The sequence below is a fragment of the Natrix helvetica genome (genome assembly GCF_964273705.1).
Source record: "Natrix helvetica genome assembly, chromosome: 3".
Classification (NCBI taxonomy): Eukaryota; Metazoa; Chordata; class Lepidosauria; order Squamata; family Natricidae; genus Natrix; species Natrix helvetica.
Genome location: NC_138549.1, coordinates 103777989 through 103805428, shown reverse-complemented (window position 1 = coordinate 103805428; position 27440 = coordinate 103777989). Strand labels below are relative to the sequence as shown.

Here is a 27440-nt window from a genome sequence, read left to right as displayed (position 1 = left end):
TGATGATTTTTCTTTCCTGCAGTGTGTTACATTATGAACATGAATGGTAATTTCTAAGTATTATGAACATCATTATTCAAGCTCACCCCTCTTGGTTTATGTGGCTTTGTTTTTCAGGCTACAGTACTATGAGTCCTCAGGAAGACAGTGAAAACCCTCCCTGCAATAACGACCCATTATCAGCTGGCGTAGATGTGGGAAATCATGACGAAGATTTAGACCTGGAGACTCCCCCTCAGACTGCTGCCCTTTTGAGTCACAAGTTCCACCACTACAGATTGCACCATCCTGCCCCCCATCACAGTCACCACTTACAGGCTGCAGTGACGGTACATACGGTGGATGCAGAATGCTAATGACTTTGACCTCGGGCGAAGAATTGCATCTCATGACCCAGGCAGCAGGAGCCCAACTCATGTTCATCTTTGGTGCCGGGCATTGGTTTTGGTGACTATCACGAGACTCATTTCAGACACAAACGTTTTCCTTCTAAAACATAAAGCTGGCCCAGGAGTGGAGAAGTTAAGGTGATGAATGAACCTGCCATAACACTCGGTAAAATGGAAATAGTAGGAATGTTCGGCCTCCAAGCACTAGAAGAAAGGTTTACGCAATAAGCTGAGCATTTTGAACTCTGTTAATCTGAGCCAAGAAAAGAGCTCAGATGAAGGCGAAGAAGATTTTGCTTTCCTTAACGGGAAGAACAGAAATTGCAGCCAGACACAAAGAAGGTGCTGGATCTAAAAATAGCCATTGCCACAAGGTTTTCATTTGTGTGGGCTCCTTTTTTAAAAAAAAAAACTGTTCATTGCTCTTACAAATTATTGTATAGACTCTAGGACAATGCATCTGGAGATTTTTAAATAAAGGATTATTTTTGTACTATTTATTGAACTCAAAACACTCATGAACTCTGAGAGAAAGGAAAGGGAGGGAATAAAGGCATCACAGACCTTCCATGAATACAGCCTAAAGTTTTATTTGTGTTGGTGACGCTGTGGTTCTTAAGAGACTTGATATTCAACCCCCTTCTGCACCATGCTATAAAGGGAAAATGAAGAAATTGTGTGCTGATTTGTTTACATAATTAAAGGTTCGTTTCCATGGTCATTTTGTACACTATAAACATGGCTTGTTGTGTTTATATATCTAGTATCACCCTTCTCCACAATTTATATATATGACTAAAATTGTGTAGAAAAGTGATACCATGTCTAAGCCTCCTATAAGCATTGAAGAATCATATTCTTCTCTCATTCTCCCATCTTACTTATCTTCCAACTTGGGGGCAAAATTCCATTTAACATAGTAACAAAGTGTTCAGTGCCATTCATGATTGATAAATTGAAAATGCTAATTGTTTCTATTTCACACAATGGAAAATTTTCAGAATGTAATTATAAAAGATCTCTTCCGATTTATCTGGTGTCTGACACTGTTTTAGTTCTTCATTGAAGATTCATAACATCTGACTTGATGACACACGGACCATATAATTTTAAGCTACTTTTAAGTTGCCGTGTTTTGTTTTAAAGTGACTAAAATATTATGGGCACATCTTCGCATCGTGCGTATGATAAACATTCATCTGTATGTAGTTTTTTTAAAGGTATCTGAATATTGCTTTAATAATAGGATACTTAATAGTTATGTAAATGGTTACTATGTATAAAATCACAATTTCTAGTGGAATAAAATTATGTAAAGTATGGATTTATGAATTGCTTTTGACAAGTCCAAATGTAATTTGGCATAAAAATGTTTTATATTAACTTGGAACTTGGTTATATAAATTTCTTCAGCATTAGATATTCTCTCCCAGATGCTATCTTCATTTCTAAATATTCAAGCTCACAGATACTTTGAGAATAGCAGTGGGGAGCTGTGTGTGAATTCCATGGTCTTCTGATATAAATGGAGAGATAATCTGTACTCACTGTAGGAATCTTTGTGTGAACAGGGTATGGTCTTAATGGAATTGATTAGAAAGCTTCTCTTCCCATGTGTTTGTGATGTTATCATTTGATTGTTAGTCCTTAGAATTAAACAAAACACTCTTAAAGAGTCCAAACACAGCATGAATACACTCTTATAATACTACAGTTGCTGTGTTATGATACCTTTAAAATATTGATAATGTTGAAAGTCAATTCCTGCAGAAACTAATCAAATACTGGGAAATTGTTAAAATTCCCAGGATTTAATAATGGCCGGAAGTAACGATAATAGAAAATGAACTACATCTGCATACAGTACATGGAAATTGGATAATACAGATTTCAAAGATTTTAATTTGCAATTGTCATTTTGAAAATGGATAAATGACGGCTCCATTAATAACATTTACTGATCTTGAGTATTTTTTTTTAAAAAAATACTATACCCTACCTAGAAGCATAACCTGGAACATTTTCTGTTGAAATGAAATAGTTATAAAGCTTTTGCATTCTAACCATATTGTGTTACTGTTTTCACTTGGATTTTAAAGGCATCTGACCAGAATAATGGAACTCTTAATATTTAGTCTAACCCCCTGGTCTGTCTTGACAGCTAGTTTTGTGTAGTGGTTAAAGGCCTAAACTGGATATCTGGTGACTGCCTTGCCTTAAACCAACTGGGTGTCTTCGGACTAGTTTCCCCCAGCCCTTTAAAAAAAATGGCAAACGAGTTTTTGGGGGGTGGGGGAGACTCGCATGCAGTTGTGCAGACGTTGGCCAGAACCAAGATATGGGGATCACCTAAAGTTGGTCTTTTGTGAACTGTCATTTCCATGTGCATACCTAACAAGAAGCAGTCTCAAGGAAAAAAGATCTAAGTTGTTCCCCTTATATTCACCGACATATCTGAATCTATTATCTAAGGAAATAGGAGGGGGTTGGGGGGGGTGAGAAGTTTCATGTAGCATCTTAGGAATTTAAGTGTCATTGCACAAGTTGTTTCAGATTAACTCCCTTCAAAAGCAGGAATGTGCATAAATAAATGTATTTTTCAAGGTTACTTAAGAGAAATAGTGCTATTTAAAACAACATTTAATTCACCATTTCTTCCTATGCTTAGATGCCCTTTCAAGTGGTAGTAATGCTTCATTAAATCTTGCTTTATCTATCCAATGATATACAATGCTATATTATTTTTTACATTCCCCTTTTTCTATTTAATGGGTTTTTATACCAGCATGTCATATTTGAATATATAAAGGAACAGAGTCTTAACTCATAAATATATTTTGAGGTTGTATTATACTTAAAATCTCTCCATGAAAATCCAAGTATCTTCTGGCTATTTACTTCACAGACTCTCATATATTGATGGGATTCTGGTTTTTAAAGTGACAGAAATAATAAACGTTTGAATTTTCCAAAGCAATTCTACATTGTTCCAGCTACCATTTTCATTTTATGTTATTCCCAAATCCTGCAACAGAGACTATAATTCTAGGATTTTGTGTGAAATGTTCATAGTTGCAGCTCCAAACCCCAACTAAGCTACAGTATTGAATGCTGATGCTAGACCTGCCAAAATCAGGAATGGACTGTATTTCCTATATCAGGATTGCAGTTATATTACTTTTTAGGATCTTTGGCCTGCCACACACACTATTATTTCATTATGCTGTTTCATTAGTGTAGTAATTGGGAGTGGGAATAGAAAGGAGTGGAATTGTGGAATGTGTTGTTGTCATTCCTTTCTAGAAGCTCAAGGTCATCTTTTGTCTCCGCACCTTTGCACCTGACCAGAACTAGATGGGTGGAAATGCCAGCGTGGGCGAAGAAGATCGGACCATGTGATGGATTTATGGGTGTGGGGATAAGATCATGAACTTTCAACTGGGTGGAATCCCAGGAAGCTTTAGATTTGGGATTCCACAGTTTGTTGCCAACATGTCTGTCTTATTAAATTGGAACTTTAAGGATAGCTCTGCCTTGGACTCTGATTTAATTCTGCATGATATTTGGAACGCTGACATCCTATTTCTCTATTATAATGAAGAATCAGATCTTTTCAATTGACATTGACAAAAAGCCTTTAATGATCTTCCGCAGTTGGAAAGAGCAGACATCATTTTAAGTTCAGTTTTTAATGTGTGAGGTCACAGGTGACAAACCCGATCGCGTCACGTGACATATCGTGACTTTTTTGCCTTTGCAGAGCGGGGTGGGCACGGCCTGCACGTGACACATCCGACCCGCAGGCCACCAGTTTGTCACCCTGTGTTAGGTGGCCAGGATGAGTTATTCCAAAATTCTTGTGAGATAACAAGAGAGAATTTATTTGATGCAGATATCCTGCATCAATCAGTTTAAACTCAAAGGCAAACACCATTTTCATATACATGGATTCCTTACTGCTTCATGGTCAAAACTCGGCACTTACTGTACAATAACACCTAAAGTAAAATAGTAGCACCATTCATGCCACAGATTAAGCTACAACATACATTTTTGATTGCTTGCTTGAGTAGAATGACAAGGTATAAATGTAAAAATAGTTTTGGTACAGGACTCCATATGTTTGCAGACCCAGTTAAAATTTCATGAACTTTTCTTTCATTAAATACGTTTAATGAACATTTTAAAACAATTCATCTTTATTTGGTAGGGTTAGGGTTTAAAGTATCTGTTGCCAGACCTGTCCCACATGCCACTTTTTGATTCCTATCAGCCCTTCATGATTTAACAAGAATAGCAAACCATGGCTTTATGTAACAAGGGACCTAAGCCAGCAATTCACAAAGGTGATTTTACAGTTAAAGAAAATGTGTGTGTTTATAGGTGTATTTTAATTTAACTTATATACTGTTCCATTTCCAAAGACTTCAAGCAACTTACAAATAACAATACTATAAAAGTAAAATATAAAGAGTTACAAAGATGTTAACAATTACTAATTGCAAGCAATTGTTAATAACCGACAATGCCAAAGTAATATACACAACAAGACCCTGATACATCATGGTTGAAGCAGCAGGATTCTGAAGCATTCCCAAAATACCTGTCTCTGTTCCCTAGGCTTTCTCCAAATATAATTTGGAGCTGGGTGTCCAAATATCTGGAGGTAGATCAGAGGTGGAATTCAGCAGGTTCTGACCAGTTTTGGAGAACCAGTAGTGGAAATTTTGAGTAGTTCGGCGAACTGGTAAATACCACCTCTGACTGGCCCCGCCCCATCTATTCTCTGCCTCTCGACTCTCGGCTGATCGGGAGGAAATGGAGATTTTACAATATTCTTTCCCTGCCACGACCACCAAGCCACGACCACCGAACCGGCAGTAAAAAAAATTGAATCCCACCACTGAGGTAGTCATTCTGGAAGGAGAATCCACACTTGAAAAGCTTGAGTATGGAGTCACTGTAGATAGCGTTCTCAATGTTGAGACCCTCTGAAAGCCTTCCCTACTAAATCTCATTGGTTGGGCAGATTGGGTTTGGAGGAAGAGTTCTCCAAGTTATGGAGACCCTAGCCAGTAATTAGAATTGCATGCTGAAGCTGTCAGTCAGTGTAACTGCCATTGAAATGGTATAACATGGGTCAATCTAGTTTCTTCCATAACTATTTGAATTGCTAAATGCTAAACCACCAAAAGTTTCTGAATAGACTTCAACTGCAATCTAATATAGATAAAATTATAGTGAACTACCTGTGAATTACCACAACTGGCAGGTAAGATGTAATTTTATGGAGGCATTCCTAGTCATAGCCTCCATCTGCTGTTCAAGCACCAAAAAAATTTAATTCTTACCAAAAAAAATACAATGCATTAAATGAGAATATATATTCTGTTTCAAAGTAGAAAATAATGAAAGTTATGCTGAACCATTTTGGATCAGAGCTTGGCAGAAATAAAATCTGGAGCATTTTGAATATTTGAGGTTTCAGCTGAAACAAAATCCATAAGAATTTGTGTTATTCTATGGACAATAAGGCAAAGCTGGTGTCACTCAAAAAACCCCACCACACATGACTTTTTTCTACTCTTACCAACTCCTCATTTTGCTTCTATTCCAAAACCAGTTGCCTGAACTCAATAGCTATACAAATTGATTGAATGAATGTATTGATTTAAACAAACATTTCAGTGTATACCAGTGTTGTTTTAATAAATCAAAGCATTTGAAATAGATATATTACCATAGTTTGGGTTGGGCATGGACTACTCAACGCAAATTGTTCTGTGCATCAAACATTCCTGTATGGAATTTTTTAGTAACTTGTAAGAGTTATATTTTCCCATCATGCTTATGATTGGGCTATATAAGTTCTTATTGATATGAATAAATCATTAATTTTGCATTCCTGTGTCTTGAGGTCCAACCTAACAATAATGTCTATGTGGCACAATGGTTAAGGTGGTTAGACTTCCTCAGCCATGGAAGTTCTCTGGCTTTTCAGCTCAATCCACTTCATATTGTTAGTTGGGAAGTGGGAAAATGTGGGGGAATAGGAATCTTTCACTCTTCTTGTTCTTTAACCATTTCTGCATATGCTATTTCCTCTGCATTTCTCACGTCATGACGAACACATTTTCAAAGCCGCTCTATGGCCTGCCAGCAGCCAGCGAAACTGGCGGCAGACTCGGACGAGGAGGTTGGCAGGGGGGAACTTGGGTCAGTTCTGGAGTCTGGGGAAGGCTCTGATGGATGCTCTGTGTTGGACGCAAAGATAGAGCCAGGGTTGTCCAACATTTCCCAGCCACCAGAGAGCCAGCTGCCTTTGGAGGCTGATATGAGTGGGGCCTGTTCCAGATGCACGTATGCGCACAGCTGTTAGGAGAGGTGAACAACGGAGGACAAGGAGTTGCTTCAGGAAGCAAAGCACACATGGACGCTGACTTGCCCCTCCCTGGCTGGGGAATAAATAAAAGGAAAGAGGAGTGGTTGTGGTAGGAGACAACAATTTTTATTTCTGAAGATTTTGCCTATTTGTTTTGTGCCACAGAGCCTGCTTGTCAGAACTTAATTTGCAGCCTTTGGGCTGGGAGCACAATTATCTCAAGGAACTGATAAGGTCTGTTACTGCAGTTAACTCTTTGAAGGACTATTACCTGGACATTTCAGTGGGTGAATGCAATTAATTCACAAGAAGTAAATAAAGAGGGGTTTTTCATGACAAGGAGTCTCTTTCTTGCTTCTGCTAAGACTGGGTCAGAACAGCAGCGCCCTTTTTTCCCATATTTTGAGGATGGTGTGAAAGCACATTGAATGTGTGGGGAAAAACTTGTAGTTGGTAGATACGATTTTCTTTTGCCTTCTCTGTCCTGCATGACAAAATCTGCTTCAGTGGAAATCCTAGAGAAGTGCTAAGTAAACCAGGAGTCCCCAGTTTTTTCTGCTCATCAACCCCTTCATGAAGTTTCAGATTCTTTATCAACCTCCAAACATTTATTATATAAAAATAATTTAATCAGTACTGCTTTAATTAATCGGTTTAATCAAAAGGTGATCAAATGACCTGAGATACTGCAACCATCATAAATGTAAAAAACAGTCATCAGTACCATTGTAACTTTGGTCACTAAAAGAATGGTTATAAGTCAAGGACTGCCTGTAGACATGCTGGTCTAAACTGAAGGAGTACTAAGATAATTAGAAATCTATAACAATACAGGTCGTGTACAATTTGCAGCTGTGGTAAGTAACTAATTAGGCAAGGAACCTGTTTATTTAGGAATGTTACAGATTTTCCTTTGATTTCAGAATGGATTAATGCAATCAAACTTATTATAGCAATTCCTGTAGAAAGGATTCAGCAATCTTTAGCTAATACAGCCACACTCAATGACTGACTCTCCCCAAATACCAGTGCCAACTTCTGTTCATATGAAGAATCACAAATATTAATATTAGTTACCAACAAGCATCTTGGTACATATAAAAGGGATCCAATTTTATTTAACACTATTTGAACTACAACATTCTGTGCTTTTGTGTTGAAGTGCAGTACAAATGGCTAATTCATTATTTGTTTCCACCATAATTTGTTAAATAAGTGTCTAGGTTCTCACAACATACTTAAATCTAAAGCCAGTCAGCAAATTGTGCCGTAGGCTCTTCTCCATTGCTGAGTTGAAACACAATACAGTACACCAACTCAGAGTAGGCAGAAACTGTACACGGCTGATTTCCTATCTCACGTAACCTCTTGCAAAGTAGTGGTGACAAAACATAACAGATTTTAAACAGTTTGAGGTTGCCATGGCTGTTGTTAAAACAAGGGAGAAAAATATTCTTTTGCCACCTGTTAGGCTAAGGATAATTTAATTCTTTTACTCATGGCCTAGGAATGAGATGAAGGCAGGGTCAGAGGGATACACAAGAAAAAAGGTGCCAAGACATACAGGCTCCCTCAACTTACAACCATTTCATTTAATTACAATAGCCCTTGTTTCTTAACTATTCCCTTCTCCTGGCAGCTCTGCACATGCGCACATCGGGAACAGGCTCCAGCTGTTCTTCTGCCCCTCTGATCTCCGACTCTAACAGCAGCTGATAACTGTTGGATGGCCCTGGCGCCCTCTCTGCCTCTGACACAGAGCACTCATTACAGCCTTCCCCAGACTCCAGGATTGGCCCATGTTCCTCCCCAACCGCCTCACTGTCTGAGTCTGCCACCAGCTCTGCTGGCCATTGGTAGGCCACAACAATCATCAATGCAATCAACGTGAATTTGGGCAAAGTCCAGAAGACGGTGGAGGACAGTGAGGGCCTGGCATGGTATGGTCCATGGAATCGCAGTCAGACATGATTTAATGATCGAACAACAAAAAAATCACTTAACCATCTTGCTTAACAATAGAAATTCTAGTCCTATTTGTGGTTGTATATCAAGGACTACCTGTACAGGTACTCCTCAACTTACAACCACAATTGAGCCCAACATTTCTGTTCCTAAGTGAAACATTTGTTAAATGAATTTTGCCCCATTTTATGACCTTTCTTATTTAAATAAAGTTTTTTTGTTCTCTATATACAATTATAGGTATACATTCACAGTTATTCTTTTTTTACATTCATGGTTCTTATACATTTGCCATTCCATTTATAGAATAATAATATTCCATTTGGGTTGCATTGTTTACCATCCCTCGACTGTTTTGGCACCATCTTCTTCTCCCTTTCTTTTCTCCCTCCCTCCCTTCTCTACTTCCTTCCTTCCTCCTTTCCCTCCCTTCTTCCCTTCTCTCCCCTCCTCCTCTTTTCCTCTTCCCCTTCCTACCCTTTCTCCTTCTCCCTTCCCTTTTCCTCTCCTATCTTCCTTCCCTCCTCTTCCTCTCATCTCCCCTCCTCTCTTCCTTTCTCTCCCTCCCTCCCTTCCCTACTTTCTTCTTTCCTTGTCTTTCTCTTCCTTCTTCCCTTACCTCTCCCATACTTCTCTCTACCCCTTCCCCTTCCTACCCTCTCTCCTTCTCTCCTCCATCTTCCTCTCCTCACCTCTCTTCCTTCCCTCCTTTTCCTCTCATTTCCTCTCCTCCTCTCTTCCTTTCTTTTTTATTGTTGCAGGTGTCTCTTCCAGCTCTTAATTTATATTTTCTTGGGGTGGTATTTCCACAAACCCCAAAATCATTGAATATCATTTCTTGTTCCTTTTCCTTCTCTTTCTCCCTTTTTTTCTTTTGAAAAAAAAGAACATTTTTCTTTTTTGGACAGACAAAGGCAGACAACACATAACACATAGAACCTTCTTCAATCACATACAGCATGTCGTTTGGTTGCAAAGTTTTTGTGCCTCATTTCCATAGTCCTCACTTTCAATTGTAAACAAATATAAACAAACACAACACCTAACATAAAAACATCTTCCATTCCATATAGTGTGTTGATTGGTTGCAAGGTTTTTGTGCATCCTTTCCATAGTCATCCCTTAAATTTTATATAAAGACACATATTATCAATCAAATATATTTATATACATTATTATTATTATATTATAATAATTTCTCTAATATCATGTCAGCTTACGCATTTCAGCACATTCCATTGCTCATTTCATCAATCTAATATATATGTATACAATTATGATTATTAAACATTCATTGAATATAGCTATTATTACATACTAAATTTAAAGTAAATTTACATTATGGCATTTCATTACATCATCCTGGACTCATCCAATGATATTACATCTTTATATTCTATTCTATATAGAATTGTTTTATTTTAAAAAAAGCTTTTACATATCATCTCCATGATCTTCACTTACGGCTTATATAAAATTCCATATTGTCAAGCTAGTATATATAAATGCATTATTATCATTATTAATCATTTGTTTAACTATAGCTATTATTACTTTGTCTTATACATAATACTCAAAATTTAACTACGTTTAGCTTAATTTTATTGTGACATGTCATTTCATCATCCTGTATCTTTCCAGTAGTAGTGCAGTCCAATATCTCTTGCCATTTGTAGAATCTGTATTCTAAATGTTTTCTTGATAAGTCTTATGTGAACTTCTCTTGACAACTTATTGTTCATTGTATATTTTGTAAAGACTCGAGACCCTCTATCTGATCCTTTCATCAGCTGGGCTTTGGTTATCACTGGTGCTTCTGCCAAAAATACTGTCATTGTTTCTGCCAAATTTTCTCCCCTTTCTTCATTATGTTTTGAAGCATGAGATAGAGTTCCAGTTCATCTACCTCTCCTTTTAGTGTTCCACACATATCCTTTCCCTCCTCTCTCAGTTTACTGTCAGAATCAACAATTTTCTCGTCACTTTGTTCTTGTTTTACTGCAATTTTTTAAACTCTATCTTCAAGTTTCATCATTGTTTCATCAATATTCTCAGTTCTTCCCTCCATTCCTTCTGTCCTTTGTTCTATAAACTCCAGATTCTTTTCTATTCTTTCTGTGCTTATTAAGATTTTTTGAATTTCTAACATAATTCTTTGCAATGTTAACTGCTCTTCTTCTTCATGTTGCGCCATCTTTCCAAGTTGTAAACACTGCCACTAAGACATACAAGACTTTTTGCTAGGTTTTAAATAGATTCAGTATAATCTTCACATCAGGGCTTTCTCTTTACTCCAAAATAACACCTGTATAAACAAGACATGTTTTCTCTCTGTCCCTTTCAGTAATCAAAGTCAATACCCTTAAGATAACAGATGTAACCAAGCCTCCAGCCTCTAGGTGGCAATGTTACTTCTTTTTTCTCTACTTTTAGCTTCCTCCTTAAGCTTGGAGTTTCAGAATAGAAAAAAAAAGTGTTTAAAAGTTCCGATCCGGCCGAGCATTTAGGGGAAAGAGATTCTTAATACACAAATACAAATAATGGAAAAAAATAGAAGAAGGAGAAAAAGGACCAGTCCAATTTAAAAGTAGGAGGCATTTGTAAAAATTCCATCCATAGAAAAGAAACAAAATTAAAGAAAAAAAATAACACGATAGTTTTAATTCAAGCTAGTCCGCCGCTTGCTCTCTTCTATGTTCAATTTTAGTTTTACTCTAATTCTTTTGGGTGTTCTCTGCTCTAATTATAAAATTTATCTCACCAATTTCAACACACTCTCCTGCTCTACTTCCGTTGCAGGGGGGCTGCCCCAATCTTATGCAGCTCCGGCTGCTTCTCTTGTAGCTGAAAAAAAAAGCTTCTTCTGGATCAATCAGGGGCTTTGCAAGACATACTCTTCTCTATCACCATCTCTTCGGAACGGTTTCGGTCCAAAAGGACCGTCCAGCAAGAGATATCAACAGCAATCCTGGAGCTCCAAGATTGCATGTTGTGTTGTAGTGACGTCAGCCCCGGAAATCCAATATTTCCCCATTTTATGACCTTTCTGACCCTAGTTGTTGAATTGTTGCAGTTTTTAAGGTTGTGTCATAGTTGTTCAATTAATCTAGCTTCCCCATTGACTTTGCTTGTCAAAAGATTGCAAAAGATGATCACATGACCCTGGGGCATTGCAACCGTCATAGCTATGAATCAGTTGCCGAGCATCTGTAGTTTGATCAGATGACTCTGGGGTTGTAAATGTAAAAAAATGGTCCTAAGTCACTATTTTCATGTAACTTTAAATGGTCACTAAGTGAACTATTGTAAGTCAAGGACTACCTGTAGTTGTCTCATGGCTAGAGGCAAGTGGTAAGGCCTTTTGGGCCACCATTGAAAATGCCTGTTTGCCAGCATCTGTTTATTTCCATCTTCCTCTCCTAGGACAGCTCATGAAATACAAGAGGATTTCATTAGTTATGATGAATAAGAGGGAGATGCTGAAGGTCAGTTTTAATTCAACCTGTCACCTGATATTACCCAGAGGTTCTAACATGTGCGCTTGTTGTTACATTAAAACCTAACAATGCAGGCAGAGGGATCCCTTCACAGTTAGGGCAATATAAAACACTACATTACTTTACCAAGAGGTTAGAGGAACCCATTTATCCCTAAGCTTTTACAAAGTTTGCTAAAATCTGTTTTCGGTTCCCCAGAAACCCTGATTTCCTCCCCCCCCCCCAAATTAAATAACAAAAAAAGAGAGGCAAGGTCAAAGTTTATAAGTTTGCGAAGAAGTTCGCTCTCTATTTTAAACACTCTTTCCTTCCGAAGTGTTTAAAAACTCCAAATGTTTTCTTAGATCTGGCAGGGCATTAGGGGGGAAAAAGACTTAGGAATAACTCTGTATAATATAGCCTAGTTGTGGTGAAACATTAACCCACTATCGCTTCAAGGCGTTAGCCGCCCCACGCCATTCCGAAGGCAACGTTTTTCCCCTTATCGTAGCCATCTGGATGGCCACTTCCCTCGGTTGCCTTGACACGCAGCTCTTAAAGAGAGAAAGGCGTAAAGCTTATTGGTCTGCCGACAGGATACCAGCCCTTTCCCCCCTTAGCCTACGAATCCAAAGTCCCCGGATAACTCAAGAGCTGGCTAGCGGGATTTCTAAAGGGAAGCGGGAAGTGCTTCATCCCTTTCGCAGCGACCGACGCGCGGGATTCCTTCGCCCCTCAAGCATCCCTCCCGGGCAAGAGCGAGCACGAAAGCAGCGCGCCCAGGAACTTCGAAACCCGGGCAGAGAGGGCGCGCGAGCCCAGCCCTCCTCGCGCTTCCTTTGTGTCCCAGGCGGCCGCGGCTGACCACCGCCGACTGCGGAGCTTTCCTTGCCCCTCCCGCTCCGACCAGCCCGCCCTGGCTCCCTTCCCGCCCACCGGCTTCCCCTGCTCTGGAGGAGGGAGAACGTGTTCGCCTCTGGGCCGGCAAGATGGCGGCATCGGCGGGGTCCAGCGGCCCCGGGGAGTCCGACCTGGGGGCAGGCGGGGAGCCCCACGCTCTCTCCCCGGAGGAGATCGCCCGCCGGCTGCAGAGCACAAGGCGGGAGCTGAGCAACAGGCGTAAGATTCTGCTGCGGAACCTGCCCGCCGAAAGCAGCAGCCAGGTGGGTGGCGAAAAAGCAGAAGCCGCGGCGGGGCAGAGCAAGGCGCGGAGCCCCGGCGGTGGGGGAGAGGCGGAGGGACACACCGGGAGGCGGAGGGGTGGCGGGAACCGCGAGGGGGATCTCGGGAAACAACTTGGTGCCCCCCGGACTACAATTGCGCTACCATTTCCACTGCTTGGGAATTATGACCGATAGTCCAAAGATCCGGACCGTCCCAGTGTTGGAAAAAAAACCTTGAGCACTTTCCATACTGAGTCGGGGAGAGTTTTCTATGGGGAGAGAGGGCATTCAGACTCTCCCAGGTTCGCGAAACCGGTTCATTGATCCCTGTTAAACCCGGCTGGTCAGTGGGGCAAGTGCCCCTCATAGAAGAAGAGTCGTAGGTGCCCAGGTTCCTGCAAGGAGAGGAGGAAACCTTTGTCCTAAGGTGCATTTTTTCAAGAGGCAACTGGACTTTCTTGTTTTTCTTGGAAGACGTTTTTGGCTTCTCGTGCAAGAAGCTTCTTCAGCTCGGACTGGATGGTGGGGAAGTTGAAGAAGCTTCTTGGATGAGAAGCAGAACATCTTCCAAGAAAAACCAGAACGTCCAGCTGACTCTTGGGGAAAAAAGCACTTTATCCAGGACAACCGTGGACGATTGAGAATCTCCATAGACATTGAAGAAGACTTTGACTCTCTGGAAGAAAAGATCAGGGGAGATTAAGATAGCAGCGTGAATAGGATTCTACTCATGAGAACAGTTAGGAAAAGAGCAAACCCTGGAAGTCACAGATAGGGCAAAGTAGTCCTGTAGGCAGGCTGCACTTCATAGTTCTTTGTAACAGAACTGCAGTGTGCCAAAGAAACTATCTGTTTTAGTGGCATCAAAATATAAAAAACTCTTACCTGCTCTCTCTGTAACTATAGAATTCTCTGGCAATAGAAGAGCAAGCCTGAAGCATTATTGCTGTGGCTGATGGCATAGTCAGCCCTGTGTTCAGACTGGATTTGGCCTTTTTATCGCTCTCAAGTCCTTCCCAAGGATAGGCAGATGTTGTTGTTTGGTAGCATTAAAGCTATCCTTGCAGGGTGTAAGGTGTTCCAAGTATAGCTGCTATTTTTCTTTTTAAAATAATAATAACTTCTGTGTTTGGAGGCTTATACTGTATATTTTGTTGAATAAATCAATCCCTTTGGATTGAGACAGACATCCCATAAATGGAAGCGCAGTCAGGATTCATGACTGCTAGAGTAGTAAAAAAAAAGATGCAAAAGGAAATACTTTTGTTCTCTTGTCTGGATAGCAGATGTAACTTATATCTGAACTTTTATCTTATTGAGTCTTTGGAAATACCTCTTGCATGTACTCCTTCTCTCCAGATAAAGCATTATTTATGCTGTCTGAGGCCATCTCTTTTTTTCTAATTCACATTATACAAATTCTCAAGACTTCTATTTATTTTATTTTATAGACTTCTTATAACTTCCCACTGCAAACATTCATCAAGTCTCTAGCTCCTAAATGTCATTTTGCTTCTATGTGATTGTAAAATATATTGGTAATAGAAAAATATTCAAACCTATGGGGCCTAGCTGTGTAAAAGAATTTCAGACTTGACAGGTGCTATCACATTACAATTTGAAATTTTAACTTTCTTCTAAGTCTGTTATAGCTAAAAATTAAATATGCAGAGAATCTTGGCACTAATGCCTTATTTGTCTTTATAAAGGTAATTAAATTACCAATGAAAAAACATTTTGCTATTTTTGTGTATCTAAACATATGTTTGTAATTGGTGGTTCATCTTTTCAGATGTAAAAAAAAATATTTGTCTTATGTTTAGAGAAGATTCATCATCTCCATGAGCAGTTGGAGCAAATCTGTTTTTGTTTTTGTTTTTAAAAATAGTCTGTGTAGGTTGTACTAAGGATGTTAATCCACAACATTTTCCTTCACAATATGAAGTGCTTGCATAGTTAAAACCTCAAGTGGTATTTAATTTTTGCAAACTTTTATCCTATATAGCAAATGGATTTTAAAAATCTCTTGTTTTGGAAAAGATTGTGAGAAGTTTAAAAAACTTAACCCTGAAGTGTGGAAATAGTTGTACAGGATATTCAAGATAAAGGTGAAGAAAAAATTCTGGTTTTAATAAATAAGATGTATCCTGAAGGTTAATTAAGAAAAAAATTGCAGTTAAATTGTTCACTTTTTCCAGACCTTATGGTTTTATTTTTTACATAGTACTGTCTTTCATTGTGTAGGACAATAAAGTATTTTGCCTTGTATTTTACACAGTACTATATTTTATTGTGACATTGCAAGCACCTAGGATGGAAAGTGTGGGTATAAGGTCTTATATCTTTTTCCATTAAGTACCAGTGGAGTATATTTGTAGAGATATGTTCAACATAAGAAATATTTCCAATGACTTTCATTTATTATGAACACTAATTCAATTAGCTTTTTTGCCTGACTTTCTAATATTGGTAAAATAATTATAAAATACCTTATTTTGCATTTTAAAATTTCTGTTAAAATTTTATTTCACAATGAACTGTTCTATATTCCCTCATGGGATTAGACTGAATTCTGATGCAATCTTGTTTTAAGAGTTTCCCAAAGGTACACTTTGTGGCTGGTTTGTATATATGTTTTTCATTTGAGAATTCCTCTGCTTTAATGAAATGTATGGGGGTGGGGGAGCACTAGCAGAGAAATCACCACATGCATATATATATAGAAAAGAATCCCTATGGGTAGAACTGTCCAGAGGCTCTTTAAGGACACAGTGGCCCAGAAAGACACAAGAATTTGACACTTATGTGGGAAAATTGGTCTGTTTAATAGTTAAGATGTTGGGTTGGAATAAGGCAGGCTCAAATCCGTTTTCCTCTCTCAAACACTCTAGATGACTTTGGCTCAGTCTTGGTACAACCAGTCTTATAAGTTATATGTGCATAAATGGAAGAAATGATATTTATTCCAGGTTAAACTCTTATCTGGAAAATGTCACCTAAGTCTAAAAAAACATATAAGGGCAGGGAACAGACTGAAGCAACAGAAATGGGCCAAAAGGGACAAACCACCATCAACTGCACTATTAACTTAAATAATAATGATTGCAACAATTTTATGTTACATCTTCAGTAAAGTATTTTTCTAGTTCTGAAGAGTCAGAAATTAAACATATTCTTACATTTTATGCTGAAATTGTATAATTCAAGGAAAGGACTCTTTCTGACATTATGTAGCAAAACCCAGGTAGTTCCAGTTCTAGTATAATCTTTATTAAAAATTCATGATTACTTGTTGATTGAGGCAGAATATAAACTGATGAATAAATAAAAAGAGTCTACTGAACCCCAAGATGGGTAGCAAATAAAGTAAATGGTAGATGATAGATTAGATAGATGATAGATAGATAGATGATAGATAGATAGATAGATAGATAGATAGATAGATAGATGATAGATAGATAGATAGATAGATAGATAGATAGATGATAGATAGATAGATAGATAGATGATAGATAGATAGATAGATAGATAGATAGATGATAGATAGATAGATAGATAGATGATAGATAGATAGATGATAGATGGATAGATGATAGATAGATAGATAGATAGATAGATAGATGATAGATAGATGATAGATAGATAGATAGATAGGTAGATAGATAGATAGATAGATGATAGATAGATAGATGGGTAGGCAGGCAGGCAGGCACAAATATGAATGGATAGGTAGAGGAAAGAAAGAAAGAAAGAAAGAAAGAAAGAAAGAAAGAAAGAAAGAAAGAAAGAAAGAAAGGGAAAGAGCTCAGAGATACATCTAAAAGACTACTTGGATTCTCAGAATGCAAAACAATGTTAAATGTTTTACCAGATTCTTGTATAAATTCTCATAGCTGATTACAAAAATGTAAGACAGTTTACAGTTAGTGTAATGTTATAGCTAAAAGTGCTGAACCTGGATTATTGTCTCTCAACTCTCTTTTCTGCAGTACAAAAAATACAATATTGACACAGCCAGTGTCTCCCCCTTGTCTTGTATACAGTCTTACTATTGAAGCATCAATGGCAGATAATTTATAAATAGAGATAGACAGTTGTATTTTTAGAATAATATAATTTGAGTTACTATAAATATCTATCTATTGCTAAATATGCATTTAAGAAATGTTTGGAAAATGTTCTGTTTTAATATAGGGTTTTATTTTGGTTGCAAAAATCTTAATTATTATAGAAACAAATATTAACAAAAAATTCAGAAAAGAATATTGTAATAGTTTATGAGTTGCTGAAATACAGTATTTATATTATTTTATATCTTTGCTCATTTTCAGTATTGGTTTTTTTAAAAAAAAATAATTAAAATATTTGCCTCAGAAATGCAACAGATGGTCACTATTGCCCAGCTGCATTTCTTTAAATGATTTCTGGTTTTGGTTCACAAAAGGCAGTAATTTTGATATTGCTTATCCTGTTATTTTCCTAGGGCACTGAGGAACTGCACATAGTATAGGAATAAGTAGCACTCCAAGGCTCTTTGTGTAGGATAATAATAATTATTGTATAGATGCAATATTTCCATTTGTAATATATTAATTGCTCCTTATTTATGCCACACACTCAGAGGCCACATTTTGTGGATTTCTTTTCTTTTATACCACTACAATAACCTTCATCTATATAAATGAAAAGCAATATGTTAATAATTTAAACAAACGAATACATAGGTAAATCACAACTGAGACTGTAAAATAGGTAGAGCTGGACTTGAACTGAAGGGAATAGAGTCAACATCCTCATTCCCAAGTAACTTTGGAAAATTTCTTCTCCTTGTTCATAATAGCAGATATAAAAGTAGAATAAATAAGGAAGTATAAAATGTAGGTCGCTCTGTGCAAGTATAAATTCTGAAAGTATTAATAAAATAATTTATTTCTGGTGTTTCCCCATCATCCATTAGTTAATATCCCGGTTTGTTTCAAAGAATATGAGAACTTTATATGGTATTTTTCTACAAGCATATCACACTGAGATATAATCCCTGATTTCTTATGGTTCCTTATTTGGAACTGTTGAAATAACACAGTCAATCTGCAGTTGGAGATTCTGACAGTTATATTTGTAAAATCACAATGACTACCAAGCTGTACAACATGATTTAACTACATTGAGAGTTGCTGAATAGCATAGCATATTTTCCATGATCTAAAAATAAACAGCATATAAATGTAATGTACTCTGTTAATCCCTTTTTAAAATTTGATTTTATAGATGTCAGCTGGATATTATTTTATTTGATGGACTATTCTCAGAAGAATGATGCATGGTAACAAAAGCAGTTGTCCATTATGCAAGTTTCAGGCATGTCTTTAAATAGTAAATAGTTCATCATAGCATCAAGAAGCTGTTCTGTAATTGCCTTTCATGGAAAGCACTTTTAACTCCTATCCTTACAAATAAGATTTCCCTTTCTCTTTTAAAATTCTGCTCTCTCATAGGAAATTGGGTAGGTCTGGTCGATTAACTGAATAACAGCAGTAACATAGTTTCATTGCGTAGATCCTCCAAAAAGCAGCATCATGTTTTATTAACATGGCATTTGACAGCTGTTAACCGACGAAATAAGAGACCAGTGTTCAATTTGACTAAAAAGAAGATACTTGATCCTGCCATTAAACTACATATATTGAATTAGCAGATTGGCAAAACAAGAGTGCATTATGATCTTGGACTCAGGTCGTTCATTTATTAGAACTGTGTCTGGAGCATATGCATATGACCTTGAAGATGTTCATATGTGTAGACCATATATATATATATATATATATATATATATATATATATATATATATATATATATATATATATATATATATATATATATATATATATATATATATATACCATTGTTGGCATCAAAGGGACTTTTAGTTAGTATACATAAAACTGGTTATGTAGGCTCTAAGAGCTCTCTATCTACTAGGATGTGATAGATGAAAAATGTTTAAGATACATTACTCTTTTAGTTGCATCAGTTTTCCTCTCAAAAATAATGTCATTAAGTTGTTGCAGGTAGTCCTTGACTTATGATCACAATTAAGCCCAAGCTTTTCATTACTGAGACACTTGTTAAGTGAGTTTTGCCCCATTTTATGACCTTTCTTGCCACAGTTGTTAAGTGAATCACTTCAGTTAAGTTTGTAACATATTTGTTAAGTAAATCTAGCTTCCCCGTTGAGTTGCTTGTCAGAAAGTCACAAAAGGTGACTTTTGACCCTGAGAAACTGCAATCCTCATAAATCCTCATAAATACATGCCAATTGCCAAGTGTCTAAATTGTGATCATGTGGCCATGCGGATGCTACAATGGTGTAAGCATAAAAAACAGTCATTGATTACTTTTTTCAGTGCCTTTCTAACTTTGAATGGGCACTAAATGAATAACTGTAAATCCAGAATTACTTGTACTTCTCTCCAAAATTGTATATTGAGGTATGAATACTAACTTTGGAACTGCTCTTTGATGGATAATATACAACTTGTCTCCTTTCCATTTTTGCCTGATGTAATTTCTGTATTGTGTCCATATATGCAGTAAAATATGTATTCTGATTGGAATGAACATAAACAATTTATATGTATGTATGTATGTATGTATGTATGTATGTATGTATGTATGTATGTGTGTGTGTGTTACAACCCCTGGTATGCCCAAATATGGGAGGGAGCTCACTACTCCCCCTTTCTGTCCTTCGGCTCATTACAGAGGACCATCCAGGCAGAAATTATTTATCAGCACAAATACAACACAAATATAAAAAGGCAACATTAAAAATAAAAATATGGTTTTCTGCCTGGATGGACCTCTGTAATGAGCCGAAGGACAGAAAGGGGGAGTAGTAAGCTCCCTCCCATATTTGGGCATACCAGGGGTTGTAACACAAATACATACCTATTTCCCTGGCCTAGCTGATAAGGAAGAGAGCCTGTGGCTTAGTGGCAATTACATCGGCCTAATATGCAATACAGCCCTGGTTCGATTCCCAGTAAGGGTATGGCTAGCTGATGAGAGCTAAATAGCTTGAAATAGATCTATACTAGTCTCCCTTTATTTATTTATCGGCACAAGTACAACACATACATACATACATACACACACACATGATAAACAATGCTTTTGATTAACATTTCATCTTTTCACTCTACACTAAATCTGTAACAATACAAGATTAAGTCACACAACACACTCAGACAACATCTTTTATTTGGTATTGGTTTTTTAATGTTGCATAGCTAATCAAATCAGGGTTTAATTTAGCATGCTGTGTAAATCCAATCAGTTGTCACTTATTCAGTAGATCATTGATTAATACAGTGCATTTACCCAATCATAATTTGTTGATACTTAGTGATATCAGTACTTGGATTAGGTATTATTTTCCTGCTACACTCTTATAATGGGAGCTATTCAAAGTACAGATGGGTTTTAGTTATTATCGGAGACTGAGCATCTTCCCACCATTTTTGGTCCTCCTTGCAATATGACCAAGTTTCTTCAGCTTGCACATGTGGACATTTGTATAATTTTGCCCATTTTTGGATTGTTATCCAAATTAGAAACTATGTACAACATTTGGCTTATTTTTATAAACAAAGAATCTCAAACTACTGCAGATGAACTTGTTTGGTTGCTTAATTAGTTGATTATTTATTTTTAAAATGACTTTGGGTCTAACCATTTCTTGTTAGAAACCTGCCTAGTTACGATAGTTAGATTAGCAGAAGAGTCCCCCCTGAAGACACCCTCATGTCCAGCATCTCAGTATAGGAGAGGCCATTATGTCTGTGACTTCCAAGCTATAAAATGTTCTTTCCAGAGAGGTGCATTTAGCTCTCATACTCCCAGTATCTAGGAAATGATCAAATTGCAGAAATTTATTTCTTTTATCAAACTTTTATTATTGATGCTATTAATTTTAATGTTGTTTGTACTGATTCTTCTTCTAAAGTGGCTGAAATATTATAAAACTGCTCTGAATGCATATATAAGAAATAAGACATGGTGTAAAATTAATAACAAAATAAATAAATCTGTACATACTGGTACTTAAATATGGACCACAAGGGGGCACATTTTTTGAAACATCTCAAATTTAAAAATTCCTAACAATAGAAATCTAGCATAACTCTTGCATTTGATAAAATTTAAATGTGCTTCTAAATCTGAACTAATGCTGCCCATTCTTTGACTTTAGTATTCTATCACAGTTCCCACACAGAGTCATATTTTTGCATGTGAAAACCTATTCTCAACTCACCTATCCTAACCTCATCCAATCAAATCAAATCCACTCTAACCAAAATACAATTTATTTTGATAACACTGTTGAATAAGAAAACAAATCAGTTTATTTGTATTCTGTAAACTGCAACTACTATTGACCAGGTATATTCTAAGCTTTTTAACGGATGTCCCAAAAGTGCTTTTTCAGGAGGCAACTGGACTTTCTTGCTTTTTCTTTGAAGACATTTCACTTCTCATCCAAGAAGCTTCTTCAGCTCTGAGTGGATAGTGGGGAATGGAAGGATTTATATGCATTCCCCACTATCTTGTCAGAGCTGAAGAAGCTTCTTGGATGAGAAGTGAAATGTCTTCAAAGAAAAAACAAGGAAGTCCAGTTGCCTCCTGAAAAAACACTTTTGGGATAACCATGACCTGATTGATAGAATCTCTACAGACTTTTAAATAGATATTTCCTGTCATTTTCTCTTCTGAAAATTGTTCCCAACTTTTCCAAATGGCCTATCTTAAGTGTAAGATGTACAGACTCTTTTTCCTTTGAACCTCAAGATTACTAATTCATGTATTACAGGTACTTCTGTGTCATTTCAGTCAAGTTGCAATCTCTGCAATCTACAAAAGCAAACATGGCCAAAACGGCATATAACATCAAGAAACCATAACTATAAACCATAACGTAGCAACTGACTTTAGGATTTCTAGTTGCTAAAACAAATCAAGAAACATAGAGTATCAAACAATTTACATTGTCTGTTGGTATGAAAAGTATTTGGTGAATGATAAATGATCATTTATTCCAATGGAATTCCATCAAAGAACACTAAACAGCTTAATGAGCCATATCACTTTACAAAAATAAGTCACCATTTATTAACCAGGCCATTTTTGTATTGACCTCTATTTAAACAGAATATATAACATAAAATCTTAATTCAGTAAAAACATACCTATAAGGTATACAAAGAGGTGGTAGCCAATTGACAATTCCTCCATTTTGCAACAGCCAGGGCGGCATCAGATTGCTCTTTGGCAAAAGCAGAAGTTTTCAGCGCTGTAATTTAATAGCAGAAAGAGAATAAGAGACAAAACTTCCAATCCTCTGTAACATTGATGACATGTGATAAATTCCAAGCACATATTTATTGCTTCTTTTGAATAAAGGATAGGCTCCAGATTATTTATAAGATGGTATAATCAAACTCTCAAGTAAAGCTGCTCTACAGTTTACTATTTTTTCCTTCCTGGACTTAAGATATATGTTGGATCTCATCCAATTCATAATCATACAAACTACCAAATATAAGGATACAAATTTTGAAATGACTGTAACTTTTGAAATTTTGTATTCTTGGTGGAACAGAGTGCTCTTTGTTCCACTTCAGTGGAAGCTGAGTATCAAAGTCAGTTTTGACTGTAGTTGTTGTTAGTTGTGAAGTCTTGTCCGACCCATCACGACCCCATGGACAACATTCCTCCGGGCCTTTCTGTCGTCTACCAGCCTCTGGGGTCTATTCAAGCTCATGCCTACTGCTTCGGTGGCTCCATCCAACCACCTCATTCTCTGTTGTCCCATTCTTTTTTTGCTCTCAATTGTTCCCAGCTCAATTGTTCTTCTCCAGTGAGTCCTTCCTTCTCATTAGGTGGCCAAAGTATTTGAGTTTCATTTTCATGATCTGGCCTTCTAAAGAGCAGTCAGGGTTGATCTCCTCTAGGACTGACCGGTTTAATCGCCTTGCAATCCAAGGGACTCGCAGGAGTCCTCCAATATATCTTTAGAGATTAACTGGATAAACTCAATTAGAGAGCTGTGGGTAACATGAAGAACCAGGCTCACCATGAAGAACATCTACATGGTTGCTGAAAGGTGACACTGACCTGATGGCACATAATTTGTCAATCAAAGACTTTAAAGCTCCAGCCCAACCCACATAAAAAAGACAGATGTTTTAATGGTTAAGATGATGGACAAACACTAGAGAGAACCCAAACATATTAAACCACGGAAACTCATCTGGTGAATTTGCATTGGTCATTCTTTTTCAGCCCAGTCTTCCAAAACCTCTAATGTTGGTAAAATGAAAGAACATACCCCAGTTGTCTGTCTGGAGAAAGGGTAGAATGTAACTCCAATAAAAAAAGTAATTAAAAAAATAACATTCCTTCTAGAATTATCTTAATATTATCAACATGACAGTGCTAATCACATAAATTGCAACAAGTACACCAGTCTATATAACAATAACAGTGGTAATTCATAATGGTATAAGTGTGACTGATATGAATTATGGACTCAGTATAAAATCAATATTTAGCTGGAAGTCTAGGCCTGGAAACTGCAGCATTCAAATGTTTTTCTCTGCTGGTCCTTTTCTTATCAATACACTAGAGGAACAGGATGCAGATGCTAGTCATTGTATTCCATGAGGATTTGCACAATACAACTAATTATAGAGGAGGAAAAATACTTTACAGCAGAAGAGAAAGTTGATAGAAATGGGGGGGGGATTTTCTGCCCCCACGCAGCCTTATTTCACAATAATAAAAAGCAGGTTTTCAAAATTCAATGCTGACGTGTCAAACGATGTTAAATTCTGGTCGCAGATGTTGTGGCAGTTAATTGGCCTGAGGTTTAATTTCATACATTTCATGAAACATGAGTGGCTAAGTTTAGTTTTTGAGGATTGGTATTTCTGGTATTCTCTTTCTACAAAGAACATGTAATGTAGCTGACAGAAAATATCACTGTGAGGAAATGCCTTTCCACCTCAAAATTGTGTTTGAAAGCTAATCTTTGGCAAATGTTTTAAATATTTTTTTAAAATAAGATGTAGTGAATTCTGCTGTTCAGAGGGTCCTGCTTACTGCTGAATTGCATCACGCTGATATTGATACTTAAGTAATATTTTCTGGCAGCGTGTCTCCAGAATAATTTTTATCTAGAATGCTTTCAAGTCTCTTAAGCTGAAATAAAAAGAATCATTCCATTGAGTTTGTATTTAATCATGCGTTGTTTTTCTTTTAGGAAATCCATGAGTTATTAAAAGACTTTGAGCTGAAGTATTGCTATGTGGACAAACATAAAAGAACAGGTAAAAACTTGCAATATAATGGTTATGCTAATAGATTTAGCTATTTTGATTAAATGTCACAATTTAATAATTTAATTTAATAAATTTAATAAAATTGTTGCTTCAGTGTGCTTATGTGTGTGAGAGAGAAACTGACATTTACCTCATATTACTTTCTTGCACAGATTCTTTTCTTAATATGCACAAATCATATTGTACTAGTTTGTTTGAATAACAAACAATGGCAAAGTGAAAAAAAATATTTGAGTCAGTCTAACATGATTAAATCTGAAGTTATACTCTTACATAAACACTACAATGAAAAAAATTATAATTACTACTTTCTATTTTGGATTTGAAAGGGGTTAGGCAACGTTAGAAACCGTATTTTTCTTTTAATTAGGGGCAATTAGTATTTATTCTACTAGGGATCAGTTGAGAAATGCATACTCATAATTTAATTGTTCAGTATCAATAACTTGAGTGTGCAAAGTGACCACTGAAAAGGAAATGCTACTAGCAAATTATTATTGATCAAATTTATATAGTTGCCCACCTCACCAAAGGCAAATCTTTCCTCTAAATTAACGTCACATTGAATTTTGTAATTATTAGGCTATTAGTGTGTAGCATCAATTTTAATCTTTGTTAAAAAAATTAATGAGTGACAATCCATTTTAAAGTGCTTTTTGTATTAGTGATACATGAGGATAGAATTCAATGAAGTTAAAATGGTGTAGGCCTTTTACAGTTTGGAGGCAACAATTAGTTGAAACTAAGCGGAGTTGTAATTCAGAACTTCTGAAGTGCAACTTACTGGCTATCATTGTTACTGTTGGACAATTATGGTGGGTAACTTAACTATCAACATTAACTAACACTTTTTAAAAACTGCCCTTCTTGACTTTTTGTATAATACTATGAGTAAAAAATAATTTGAATCTATAATAGGATAATATTCGATGTCAAGGCCAACCTCTACAAGAATCCTCCTCCTTTCTCCCTTGCCAGACTTTTTTTAACTCCTCTCCAGGGGACATAATAGATAGCAGGGATGGTATTTTATAGGAATGTAATGGAATTGAAGAATTGTTTGACACTGAAAACCTTGCCTACAATCCAAAATATGCTGTCTGATTTGGAGTGATTCTTCTTTCCATAAGCTATTCCATTCTCTTTATCTCAAATAAATCAAGATTGTGTATAAATGGCATACAGGTATATAGTAGTTAAGGCATCATGCTAGAAGCCAAGACACTATGAGTTTGAGTTCCACTTTAGGCACAAAGACTGACCCTGGGTCAGTCACTTTCTCTCAAGCCTACAAAGGAGGCAGTGACGTGCGGTGAGGGTTATGGATGGTGAGGCTGGTGACGTCATCAGGAAGGCGGAGAATGGGACCACGTGTGCAGGAGGCTGAGGCAGCCACAGCCTCCAGCACATGTGGTCCCATTCCCCACCTTCCTGAGTGAACATTAAGGGGACCGCGGAGTGCACTGATCCACGTAGCGTTGCTTCCTCCACCAGCGCCAGTCCCTTTCTCCCCCCCCTCCTTCAAGGTCTCCCACCAACGCAAAGCCCGTTCTCCAGCTCCCTCGGGCCTTCTGCATCCCCCTAACTCCTCCTGCATGGCTTCTTCAGCGTCGTCACCTCAGCAAAGCCCTGCCTTGACAGCCAGCAAAAGACCCGCCGGCTCCCGGGAATGGCCCCACATCAAACGAGAAACTCACCTACAGGGCGGGCCTTTCCCGAGCCGCCAACTCCGAGAAAAAAATCGGGGTGAGGGAGGGAGATGCACAAAATGGGGGCAGGAGCTTCCCAGGGGTGTGGGAGAGGAGGAAGAAGAAGAAGAGCCCATCCAAGGCTTGCAGCCGCCGGCGCCCACAAACGCAGGCCTGTGGCGGTGGGTTGCTTTGCGTTTGCTTCCTAAAGACCCGAGAGGGGGCGGGCTGGCTGTGTGGTTGTCAAGCGGCTTCACCAATCGCTGCCCAGGAAAAGCGGCTCCGCAGGGCCCGGCAGCAAGGCTTGAGCGGGGTGAATGGGAAAGCAACGAAAGGGGCTGCGTTTTCACCCCGCTCAAGCCTTGCCGCCTGCAGCCACCGCCCGCCCTCACTGCCCCTTTCGTTGCTTTCCCATTCAGGCGGCTGCGCTTCCCATTCCCATTTCCCATTCAGGCGGCTTCCCATGCAGGCGGCAAGGCTTGAGCGGGGTGAAAGCGCAGCCACCTGAATGGGAAAGCAACAAAAGGGGTAGCGAGGGCGGGCGGTGGCTGCAGGCAGCAAGGCTTGAGCGGGGTGAAAGCGCAGCCCGTTTCATTGCTTTCCCATTCAGGCGGCTGCGCTTTCACCCCGCTCAAGCCTTGTCGCCTGCAGCCACCGCCCGCCCTCGCTGCCCCTTTTGTTGCTTTCCCATTCAGGCGGCTGCGCTTTCAACCCTCTCAAGCCTTGCCGCCTGCAGCCACCACCCACCCTTGCAGCCCCTTTCGTTGCTTTCCCATTCAGGCGGCTGCGCTTCCCATTCCCATTTCCCATTCAGGCGGCTTCCCATGCAGGCGGCAAGGCTTGAGCAGGGTGACAGCGCAGCCACCTGAATGGGAAAGCAACGAAAGGGGCAGCGAGGGCGGGCGGTGGCTGCATAGAGGAGCTCCGAGGAGCTGTGTTTCCCAGGCGTTGGTTGGTGGTAGCTGGACCGGAGCCCA

The 27440-nt window shown here is 38.1% G+C and overlaps 2 protein-coding genes across 6 annotated transcripts in view; both read left to right on the top strand.

Annotated features, from left to right (window-relative positions):
• CACHD1 (cache domain containing 1) overlaps positions 1-1779 on the top strand; it is a 150337-nt gene extending 148558 nt beyond the window's left edge. For all 5 annotated transcript variants that reach the window (XM_081947218.1, XM_081947219.1, XM_081947222.1 and 2 more), the window contains one exon: positions 118-1779. In XM_081947218.1, coding sequence (XP_081803344.1) covers positions 118-356 — 239 coding nt within the window. In that variant the 3' untranslated portion in view covers positions 357-1779. The remainder of the gene's footprint in view (positions 1-117) is intronic.
• Positions 1780-12791: 11012 nt separating this feature from the next.
• The window catches only part of RAVER2 (ribonucleoprotein, PTB binding 2), a 47900-nt gene continuing 33251 nt past the window's right edge, over positions 12792-27440 (top strand). Inside the window, exons 1-2 of the mRNA XM_081949310.1 lie at positions 12792-13375; positions 24697-24763. Of these exons, the coding sequence (XP_081805436.1) occupies positions 13202-13375; positions 24697-24763 (241 nt within the window). The 5' untranslated portion in view covers positions 12792-13201. The remainder of the gene's footprint in view (positions 13376-24696; positions 24764-27440) is intronic.